The sequence below is a fragment of the Pterocles gutturalis genome, unplaced genomic scaffold (genome assembly GCF_000699245.1).
Source record: "Pterocles gutturalis isolate BGI_N339 unplaced genomic scaffold, ASM69924v1 scaffold27108, whole genome shotgun sequence".
Classification (NCBI taxonomy): domain Eukaryota; kingdom Metazoa; phylum Chordata; class Aves; order Pterocliformes; family Pteroclidae; genus Pterocles; species Pterocles gutturalis.
The window spans coordinates 21,473-33,380 of NW_010118858.1; the positions used below are offsets into that span (position 1 = coordinate 21,473).

An 11,908-nucleotide genomic window follows, 5' to 3' on the forward strand; every position below is an offset into this window, starting at 1 on the left:
GCAGTGCCGCAGGGCCGGGCTGGGCAGGCTCCGCACACACCCGCAGCACTTGAACTCCAGATTTCTCATCGAAATGGCTGGAGCTGATTTTAAACTGCAATGTTGCTGCTTTCAAAAAGATGACTAATTTGGTGCAAGAAACTAATTAACATAATAAACTAGTCTAGACTTCAGACGTGATCTCAGGCTTCTAATTTGCATTTGCAAGCTCAGGATTTTTTTTCCTTCCCTTTACCTCTAGAAGCAAAAAACCTTCTTTTCTCTTCCACAGGAATAGATCGGGTGAGAGATGGCTGGATTGCTCCAGGACACTTGGAACAGCGGCCAGCATGAACCCACACTTGCCTGTCCTGTCCCTTCCCAATTCCCAGCTCAGAACCAGGATCCCAAGGATCTATTTAAAGCTTGGGGTGGGCAGCACTTGATATCTTGTGCAATCCTCCTGGCTCTGCCACTTCCTTTGTGAAAAGAGCATCCCAGCCCTGCCGCACTCCCCAGCGACCGCAGAGGAGCGTGCCAGCAGCAGCAGGTTGTAACAATAAGAAGTTCACATGGGGAGGGTTCCTGTGCTTCAAATAGCATCTGATTTATGGGACTAATAAACGATTTGTGTATTTTCCAAGATTGCAAAGCAACCAGAGCATGCTAAAGGCAAATGGACAGCTGCATTTTATTGTGTTGGTTGAAATTAAAGGGTAGGGTTTAAAGATGGGGTCCGGTTTTGCCACGGCAGTGTGACTGCAAGAAACCGCACATCAGTCCTTTGGAAAGCAAAGCTTCCTCTGTCATTTTTGTTGGCTCGGCAAGCATCTAATTACCAGCACATTTTAAAATGCCACCCCAAAATTCTCATTATTAGAGTCTATAGAGAAGGAAACTCCGAAATCAAACTCCAAATTCACCACAATGGATTTGTGACACTAATACTTAGTGGCCCCATGTGAAACCAAATAGCCCCTACACTTAGTGCCACAAACGCATGTAGCCAAGTGGCAGCACTTGCCCCAAACTGCTCCCAGTCAGGACACTGCACCATTGAAATGACACTACCCACAACCACAGCCTTGCCAAGCCTTCGTGCCCAGGACAAGCTTCCCCTCTGCCTGCGCAAGACTTAAAACCTATCAAGAAAGAAATGGTGGACAGAGACTTATTCAGGAGAAAAGGATAAGGAATGAACTGCTACCTTAGGATCTACTAGTGCTCCAGCCTTGATAAGGTATTTCACAGTTTCCAGATGGTTGTTCTCTGCTGCTTCCATCAGTGGGGTCCTCTGATCTTCAGAGCAGGTGTCTATATTAGCACCAGCCTGGGAAGAGACCAAGGCAAGCACAAGGACGGTTATAATCATCACTGGTTAGCAGAGGAAGGATGTGGGAGTAGAGATTCAGTAGCAAGTTTTTTTCCTGAGATTTAGCCACATTAAGTAGGGGGGAAGAAGAAAAAAAAAAAAGGAATAAAAGGGAAGAAGGCAGTCCAACTTCACCTGTTTTGGAAAGCAGCACACGCTGCCTGCCTTCTCTCCTGCCTTCTACAGCAGTAACTGGGGCACAAGGAAGCTGGTATTAAATAACTCGTTATCAATGCATTTGTACTGCTACTTTCTAATATTGCTTCTGTAATACTTTGGAAAAATCATCCTCCTCCTTTTTCCAGCAGCTTTGTTTTCCCTGCTCTATCATTTCTACAGACACAATGAATGAAACAACCAGCTCTTCCCCATGTCACAAGCAGCAGGAACATCTTGCTGACTGCAACAGCAGTCGGAGCTGTAAAAAAAACTCTGGAGACTGGCTAACTATTGCCATTGAAGTCAACAGAAACACTTCCACAGAGGTCTCTGAGCGTATGTGCAGTTCAACACGGAGTGCCTTGGACCAAAATCTTACTTTTTTCCACAATGCTACTGTCTCATGTATCTTGCCTGCTTTAACTCTTTGGCTTAGCTCGGTAACCCACCCAATACTTTACAGCCCAAAGCCAATCTCCGAGAGGCCACACACACACACAGACACGCGGGAAGCACAGACCTGCTGGCAGCAGCGCCACGCTGACTCAGGTTCACCTGGCACAAAAAGTTGGCTCCATTGCTTTCAGGTGCCTCCCACTGAATGCGTTTGTTTTGATTAATTTTAAATAGCTCAGCTATTTAAACCAGACCAGAGGTGAGGCGTTGCAAGTTTAACAAGCTGGGGACATTCTACAGTAGCCAGACAGCAGGGAAGAGACATGAAGATGAAGGATTTAGGAAACAAACCAACCCTACTGATGCTCAATTCAAATTGTTTGCAATATCTCACAAATTTTGCTCCTTTTTACTCATACGAATCATTCCATTAACTTCACACACAGTAACTTAAGTGAGCAGGAGCAGCAGGGTAGGCTCAGAGCTGCAAATTCACACAGCACTTTGAAAGCCTCCCACTCCAGATGCTGAGACGCAGCATCCCAGCAGGCTCATTCTCAAAGACGTGGTACTGCTGCTTTCTCAAAAGCCCTTTAAGGTTTCCCAGTCACACAGGGTAAACAAAACATACTTCCAGTCACTCCAGAAGATGTATGCCAGCCAGTACAAAAAAGAAAAACGATAACTTCTTAAATCCTTTTTTCTTCACATCATTTTGGAGTGGGTTCAATAAAAGCACCCCTATGTCTTTGACCATCTTCCCTCAATTAGAACCCAAATCTCAGACAATAAGCCAAACTCGCATCTTTCCTTCTCTCCTTTCCACATGTGAGATATTTACACTGTAGAGGAAAATCCTGCTCAGGTTCATAGAATCATAGACTCACAGGATGGTTTGGGCTGGAAGGGACCTTAAAGCCCATCCAGTGCCACCCCCTGCCATGGGCAGGGACACCTCCCACCAGCCCAGGTTGCCCAAAGCCTCATCCAGCCTGGCCTTGAACCCCTCCAGGGATGGGGCATCCACAGCTTCTCTGGGCAACCTGGGCCACTGCCTCACCCCCCGCACAGGAAAACATTTCTTCCTTAAGGTTTTGACAAAAGGAACGACAGAGTCTGCTAGTCTGGAGGCTCCAGAGCCGACCTGCCTTCATCACAAAGAGCAACCTGGCAGCAGGCTGGACATCCCCGCAGCCTGCCAGCGGTCAGCAGCGCCCTGCTCGCTGGGGGTGCTTGGGCGCAGAGCTTCCACATGCCCCACACTGCCCTGCAGCGAAGCTTCAGGTGCTCATTGCCCGGACAGTGAAGCTTCCTTGGAGAACAGTCTAGACAGATAGCTTCAGTCATGTCCTCCGAGACCTCCCGCTACTCTCCACCACTGCTCCTCCCCCAGCAAACCCTGAGAACAAGGAGGTTTTTATAGGACAGACGTTTCAGCGCTGATTTCCAAGTGTGCTTTAGCCATCTGGGGCAGGAGACCAAAAACCACAGAAAATTGCTTGTACAGAAGAACGTAAGCGGAGACAGACCTGAATCAGCATATGGCAGATGTCCACGTGGCCAGACTCGGCGGCAGCATGGAGAGGGGTTCTCTTACTCTGATGCTCCATTTTAAAATTAGGGTCAATTCCATCCACTGAAAAACAGAGCAGAGATGCTTTCAACCACAATTCAGAGATAAGAGAAAAGCGTAACAGGAGAACCAGGTCTCAGCTAAAGGCTTTTAAAGGACGGGTTCCCAGCCCATCCTCAGCCCTTCTCACCACTCACTACACATTCAAGGCAGAAGGCTCTCAGGTTAGTCCCAAGGACATTCAATATGCAACAGCCCTCAAACCAAGAGCTTCAGAAACATCACAGAATTTAATACCGTGAAAGCATTACAGTTTCTACACAGGCCATCTCCCTCAGATTCACCATTCCCCATCTCTCAGGACAACAAAAACAACCAACACCACACATGGATAAAAAGGAAAAAAAAAACCTGCTTTGTTTCAAGCAACACAGAAGTTGGAAACAAGAAAAAGTCAGTCCTACCTGGCCTTTCTGTCTCACCACTATTAACTGCAATTAATATTAGTGATCCTCGTTGCATCCCTGCAAACACAGGGCTACAAAGCAGATCAAGCTTCTCCAACTAACACGAGCTCGGGATCTGGCCAGAAATTCTCACAGCTGTGCAAAGACTGGCAGATGATGATGACAGCCAGACAAAGATGTCTGGGCATGATAACATGTTGCACATGATGAGGCCGTAGTTAAATATCAATGAATAGCGGTTTTGTGCTATTGAAGACACAAACAATGAAGCTAACATTTGCCAGAAGAAAACAGAAGAATCTGATAAATGAAAAGAACAGAAAGCATCCAAAAATGTACTGCAAAGTACTGGAGTAGAAAGGAAACAATCCCAAAGAAACATTGTGTCCTTCAAAGGGGGAGATCCTTGGGAATATTTGTTGGTATGAACAAGCTCAGCAGCTCAAAGTCATCTGGTGATAGACAACTATGCACCCCCAAACCAAACCCTGTGTACTGAAAAGCTCTTCCTTTCTGCTCTCTGGCTGATGGCTCTTGCTCACGCTGACTCACATCTTTTTACCTCCCCACTGGATGAAAATACCCAACTATCCCATTGCACGGAGAGGCAAAGTTCTGCTGGACTGCAAAAAATCACACGTAGGTCACCTGGGGACAGAAAGAGCTTCTCTGGATAAAACCGTGCCCAAACGCAGAACCAGGCAGGGAGCAGGTCCACATTTCACAGAAAGATGAAGCCATTCCCAGCGACACATGACTTGCCAAAGTGCCTTTCTCCCCCAGCTCCCCTCCCAAGGGACAGTGGGGAATATGACGTGCTGCCATGCTGGGAACTGGACTCTGGCAGCTGCCTGGCAGGAGCTGGGAGTGCTGCCAGACACGCAGTGTCCTGGGAAGGAGCCACCTACCCAGCATCAGCAGGACTTTCTGCAGCTCTCCTTGCCTCGCAGAGAAGTACAACTGCTTTGGATGGAACCGTAACTTCTTGGGTCTGCAGGAGTGCGGAAAAGAGGCACAATTAATACTCACTGAAAAACACTCCTGGCATTTCACCCCACCCCATCGCTACCCCACGTGCACGACAAAGTCTGTTCCTTCAGTACAGCTCCAGGGTGCCAGCAAAACACAAGAACAACAACTCTCCAAAACATCTTCCAACTTCCAGCTCCAACCACAGCCAGCCTTGTTCTAACGAGGGCTGGATCTATTCAGCTGCTCATGAACAAATTCTGGGTCTTACTACTGTGAACGAGAACTCCTCACAGTTACAGCTGCAGCTGGAGAGCCAGTGAAAAACTAAATCCTCCAGACAAAACAATCAGACATTTAGAGCTGGAACTGTTCCCTTGAACCAGTAATCTGTTGGGGGTGACAAATGACTGAAGTGAACAAAAAAAAAGGTCTGAGTGGGGCCAAAATCCAGCTAAATCTCAGTCTTCTCTAGGTTAAGTAACTTTGCTGGACACTGGAGAGACCCAGCGGTCTTTTTCTTACTTTTCGGAGTCCAGGGCAATTAGGGCACTTTCCAGAGTTTCTTTAACTGGTCCCTGGGTCAGGCTGGTAGTAGGCTTTGGAAAAACTGAAGACCCAGCCATGTCAAACCCCTCAGGAGCCGAACTTTCTGGCTTGTCTTCCTCTGATAACCGGGTCCCAGTGCCACTGCAGAGGAAAAATGAGAGAGAGACAACGCACAACCATTAAAAACACACAACAGTGCATACCTTAGGCCAGAGAAGGAAAGGAAATGGATTTTAAGTACAGATAAGTGTAAGGGAAATCAAAACACAAACCGATATATTTTACAGCCTTTTTGGTAAGAACCTGCCCCAAAAATGAGCTGTGCTGTGCTATGATTACATTTTGATGTCCTACAGGAAACCAAGGAACATGGGGCAAGTCAGAAAAGCCACCGGAATAAGACCAGATGGGATGGGAAGTCGAAGCACTGTTCAAGGCAGGGGTGGCTTCATTTGTGTCTCCCTCTGCGTTTTGATCATCTCTTTTTATCTCTGCCCATTGATGCTGTATGGCTGGGTACCACATGAATTTCCCTGTCACTTACCAGACCTGGCAACACCAACTCACTCCACTGTTACTCCACTCCTAACAATAAGAGGAAGGAATGGGTTTAACTCCTAAACCCCTCCTGTCTTCATAGCCTCTGCCCCAGCTCACCGTAAAGCTGCTGCGCCCTTCTCCAACACAGCAAGCAACACAAAACACGCTTGCAGACTCCTGCAGCAGAGTTTGGCTCGTCAGAGCAGGACCACAAAGTGCTTTGCTCCATCAGGAGAACCACAAGGGAAGAAATGTAAAGCACGGTCTGGCACGAGGTCTGAGACCGCCACATGCTCCCCAAGCTCACCTCCCTGTCGTGGTGTCAGCCCTTCCCTCCACAGCTGCTGGTTTCTGCTGCTCGTAGGTCAGCGACACCGTGGAGGTTGTGTCGGCTTTTGCTATTGTCACCTCCTTTGCCTTGGAGGCGTCTTCCCCGCAGTGTGGGCAGTAGCTCATGTCGTTGACCTGGGAGGCACAATTCTTGTGGAAACGGTGGGAGATGCTGCTCTCCGGCTGACACTCCATGAAAGTGCCCTAAAAAAACCACAGAGAAGAAATTCACACCTGGGTCACTACATGCCTTACCCCTTCCACATGCTTCATCCGCAGATCTCTTAAATACTTCATTCATCACCACTCCTGTCCCTGGCGCTTCCAGTACAGTAAGTAAGCACTGCCACTTCTTTAGAAGAGAAAAAAGCCAAGGTAACAGGGAAAAAACTCACTTGGTTAGGGACTGCAAAGCAAGTTTTTTAATTGTGTTCGGGAAACAGAACGAAGAAGTCCCAATTTCCAGCTCTTTCCTCTAACACTTGAAGTTCTTATGTTTCTAGAAGTGCCAGTGTACTGTAAGGACAGCCCCAAAATCAGAAAAGAAAACTTCAGCCCTGCATGCTGAGCCAGCATTAAAACTACCAAATAAAGCTGCGCACAAGCTATTCAAGAACCTACATGAGTATAATTAAATCAGCTGTTAACCCCAATATACCCTAAAGCATGGACTTCTCTGCTTGGACCAGCCCATGTGCTGTTTAACCCCAATGCTGTGGCTGACTGCTCATTCAACAGATTTGGGCACTTGTCTTACAATTAACTTCCCTTTCCAGCAAAGCCCTCTGAGCTGAACTGGAGGCACCCCAGAATTCACTGCCCTGTGCCACCAGTGCTACCTGAAGCCCTGCTGTGCTGTTATCAGCGACGGATGGCACAGACCCTCCCAGGTTCACCTGCGTGAACTGGGACATGTCACTCGGAGATGTAAGAGCAGGTAGGGAAACAGAGGGGTTCACGGCCAGGTTGGCACAAAATGTCATTCACTGATATTTAACTCTCAGCCTCCAGTGCTGAAAGGGGGCTACAGGAGAGATGGGAGGCTCTGGATCAGGGGTGGAGGGACAGGATGAGGGAGAACGGTTTGAAGCTGAAAGAGGGGAGATGGAGATGAGATGTGAGGAAGAAATGTTTTCCTGTGCAGGGGGTGAGGCAGTGGCCCAGGTTGCCCAGAGAAGCTGTGGATGCCCCATCCCTGGAGGGGTTCAAGGCCAGGCTGGATGAGGCTTTGGGCAACCTGGGCTAGTGGGAGGTGTCCCTGCCCATGGCAGGGGGTGGCACTGGATGGTCTTCCCCCCCAGACCATTCTGTAATTCTATGATTCTATGGAAGGCTAGTTAAAACCCACTCTTTTGAATTCACAGTCCTCCCAAGCAACCTAATTAACTCTAAGCAACCTAATTAACTCTATTTCAGCTTTGCGAAATGCCTTGAACAGTTTTGAGGATTTTATCTTTTAAATGATCTTTGACTCAGCATGAACACCCAGGGTGGCTCCATTTACTGCAGTTACAATAACGCTTGAGCCTATGTAGCATCTTGAGTTGAGTCATCTTGAAGAACACCAGCACCAGACAATTAAGCCTCCCCATCACCCCGTGAGGGCCTCAATTGGTGTTTTTCAGCTTTACCAACAGGGAAACTAGGATGCTGACGACTTGAAGGACTGGACCAATGATATTAAAAGCCTCGGTGGCAGAGGTGGGAGAAGCAGCTGGAGATGTCAAACCCTGCCTTGTTCCAGTGTCACCACTAAGGTTCCCCATCTAAACCCTTGTGAGCAGGCTGGGGGACAGAACCACTCTTGTGTATACAGATTCATTTACAAACCAAGCTAATACAATTTTTGATGTGTTGATCTGTACAGAGAAAGAAAAAAAAAACCACAACAACTTTGTTCCAAAGAAATTCCTAAGGCAAGACTTTCACCATGCGAAAACCCAGTGGAAACCCTTCAGTGACACCCCTCGGGGTCTCCAGGACGATAAAGGTGACAATTGCAGCTACCCTCACACACATTTCTGTTGAAAACACCACCTGACATGCTGTGGACCGAGGTGGAGTTGATGCCAGGAAGTCAGTAAACCCCTTGAGGTACCATCTCCACCTTCAGCTCTTCCAGCTCCTGCGCCAGGCACCCCCTTCCCTAGATCGAGAGCAGGGACTTACTGCAGTGCAAAAGTATCCACAGCCAGGGCAACACTGGTGTTTCACCATCCTCCCTCTATGGTCCTCACACAGCACCAAAAGCTGGACTTTGTTAGACGGGCGCATCAGTTCATACTTAACCACACTGTTTGTGCATCGGCCCAGCTGGAACAGGAGAAATTAAAGGAAATGAAATTACTGGAGACCAAAACACTCTCCGTGCTCGTGCGGAGGAAGATTTTTGCACGCTGCTTTGATGAGCCCTGGCTTTTTCACAGTAATTCAAATGTGTGCCAGATAGCATTAGCAGTACAGCAGGAAGCTGTGAAAGCTGCTCTCACAGGAAGAAATGCATCATTTACTAACTAACATGCATGTGGACCCCGAGTCGTTTGTGTCTTGCAAGAAAAAAAAAAAAAAAAGGGAACTGGAAATACGCACGAGCCAAGCGGCTGCAGAAGGGGCAGTCCCAGGGGCCTGACTCACACAACACGGGCTCTGCTTTTGCCAGGAAGAGCAGGTGCCGGTGACCAAAAGAACAAGACCATACGCACTAAATCTTGTTACTGTTCAAAAGTAAAAAGTCACAGGAAGATAAAGCGAAAAATAATTGCTCTGCGTTGCCAGCGAAGTTATCGTCTGTACTGGTTCCAGCACTGGCCCCTGCCCAGACCACAGGGATGAAGAGCCAGGATTTCACGAGAGCTCAACTCAAGTCACATTTTGAGCATGTTTTCTGAAGGATTTCACCAATGGCTTAAAAAGCTGTCTTCCCGTGCACCCCCTTGCTCTGTCAATGACAGCAGGCTCCATGACTGCGGTTCACCTTTCCCAACCAGGGCGACTCGCTCTGCCGCGTCGGGAGGATCAGCGCTTCCTCCCGCTGCCCCCGTTCACACATCCACGACATTCTCACACCCCAGCTGCCACCTGCTAGCACGACATGATGCTGTTCGGATTCTCTAAGTTCCTCTTGATAATAATCCTGCTTCCCCCAGGTGCTTGGCAAAGGACATTTATAAACCAGCAATATCACCGTGACAGGCTGCTACAAGGAAACGTCCCTACCAAAATCTGGGCACGGTTCAACTGCACTGGCCACCATGAGCAGGGGAGTCAGCCAGGACCATCGTGCCTGCTCAGCACCAACAGACTGGCCCTCTGGTCCAGCTGAGGTTTCATTTGCCTCTTTTTTCCTCAACAAAACTAGACTTTCTCTTTCAAAACTCCCCTTCTCCTGCAGAATCAACACCGCTACAGAAAACAAGAACCAATTTTAACCTAGGCTCATCGTTCACGCCTAGCAGCTCTGATTCAGCTCACCCAAATTCCAGCTGCAAAGGCTACCTGTGGTTGGGACACCCTGGCCAGACTGACTGCCACACACAACCCCAGGGCTGCAGGGGTGGCAGGAGAGGACCATTGCATTGATTTTTACTTATGAGCCGAGGAAATTGGATTTACAGGTGAAAAGCTGCACTGTTTGTGTGAGGAAGTCCCTGCGTTATAATGTCACACTATATCACTTGTTAGAAACTCTAAAAAAGTACAAAATGATTAATTGCTATTTTCCAACCCTTAGGATGCTCATAACTATTTATAACATTCTCCAAGGACATGACAGTCTGGAGAACCCACTATTCACACATCTAATATTCTTGTAACATCTATGAGTCACTTATTCCATCATGAAAAATAACCTAACATAAAGCATGGCCTTTGCTATTCCTCTCTCTGATATGCCCAAGGACAGAACTGTCAAACCACCATCTACCAGAGAAGAACCTCTTTCATATCCCTTTTGTTTATGTAGAAACCTCAGAGGTCCCTGTCTCTCCTGTAAGAGGTATCTCCAGGGTATTCTCTCTTTAAGGAAAGCTACGGAAATTCCTCTCTCCATAGGTACCGGCACCTACTAACAGAAGTAGAGCTGGGCTGTAAATCTGATTATCCCTTTCTCCCTCCATCCACTCTTCTCCTGGGATCCTACAGGAGAACTAGAGATCTTCTCACTCCTTGTCCTACCACCAGCAAGTAGCAGAGGGCTGCAGCGTGACCACGGCTCAGCTGAAGTTTAAAAGAAACCCAAGTGCCTCTAAATAAAAGGAGAATCTACCAAGCGTGTTCCTGTCCTGCAGACTCACTTTCCAGACTCTGCCACTTCCTTCCACATTTCTGGAACCAGTAGAGCCCAACTAGCCCAGTTGTGATGGACTGAAAGGCGTCAAGTGCAATCATTTCCAGTCAGCCAGACCTGGAGGCTGCGCAGGGCTGCCAGCAGCTTTGTAACAGAAGCTTCTCGAGGGAGGAGGAAAGACGAAGGCTGGGGCAGACAGCTGGCAGAAGGCATGCCAAGTTCCTGAAACTCAAGAGCTGGCTATGGAAAAGTGTGCATCAGCTCCTTCGCAGTCAAGGGAAACCAGCCCCAAGTTTCCTCTGATTGGGTTTTCTCACTTTGATGCATGTGAACGTATCTCAGCCCACTTGGCCCCAAACGCGTCTGTTACATCAACCCGATCCAGCCGCGCGGGCCAGGACCAGCAGGAGAGATCCACCCAGCGCCTCTCCAAGAGCAGACGAGTGGCTTCAACCCAACTGTGCGATGCATGCAGAGCGCTGGAGCCCTCAGTTTAGCGAGCGAGATCTGCCATTCCCGCACACCAGTGGCTTCCCAGTTTAGCAGGCTGCAGAGCCCCTGCGTGACCCCACACATGTTCCCGGCACAGCTTTTTATTCTTTATGTTTCTGTCCTCAGCAGAAAAGTCTACGAGAAGCTGAAAGACAGGCTCGTACCTCATTATCCACGCTCTCCGTGGCCATGCACTGGTTGTTGGCTAGCGTGGTGATCTCTCTGCTTTTGGGGGTTTCCATTCGACAGCTACAGAGGGGGACTTCCTGGAGACCATCTACTTCCATTGCTTCAGGACCATTGGCAAGACCTGCAGTACAGGAGACCAGTAAAACAACTCTTACATTCTCTCCCAGGAGGAAGGATCAGTCCATCAACACCACCCATGTCCTGCAGCATCTTCCCATTCCATGTCCTGAAACACTTGCAAGGCATCACCTAAACCCTGTAAAAAAGACCCCTTTCTTAAACCAGTTGGAGTTTGCAGAAGCATCCTGTACTTTTTTTTTTTAAGTCCAGCCACACTACAGATGACTCTGCTGAAATCCAGACTAATGAGTGAAGAACAGTTCACTCTGAGAAAACCTCAACAAGGAAAAGCAACGCCGAGGTACAGATTTTTATCAGCTTGTCTCTCCTCCCCACCTGCCCCACAACACTGTGCTCTGGCACCAGAAAAATTCCAAGAAACCACCTGAAGTAACCACCCAAAGTTGGAAATTTGTATAGTTAGTGGAGTGATAAATAGAGAAGATCAGGAAAGCACAAACTTCTATTTGCAGGAGGCTTATTACACA

General features: G+C 48.2%; 1 protein-coding gene across 1 annotated transcript in view; it reads right to left on the reverse strand.

Moving 5' to 3' along the window:
- EHMT1 (euchromatic histone-lysine N-methyltransferase 1) overlaps positions 1–11,458 on the reverse strand; it is a gene marked incomplete at its 5' end in the record, with an annotated part of 31,034 nt that extends 19,576 nt beyond the window's left edge. Inside the window, 6 exons of the mRNA XM_010076386.1 lie at positions 1,187–1,309; positions 3,436–3,542; positions 4,855–4,937; positions 5,441–5,605; positions 6,312–6,538; positions 11,276–11,458. Coding sequence (XP_010074688.1) covers positions 1,187–1,309; positions 3,436–3,542; positions 4,855–4,937; positions 5,441–5,605; positions 6,312–6,538; positions 11,276–11,458 — 888 coding nt within the window. The remainder of the gene's footprint in view (positions 1–1,186; positions 1,310–3,435; positions 3,543–4,854; positions 4,938–5,440; positions 5,606–6,311; positions 6,539–11,275) is intronic.
- Between the last annotated feature and the right edge of the window lie 450 nt (positions 11,459–11,908).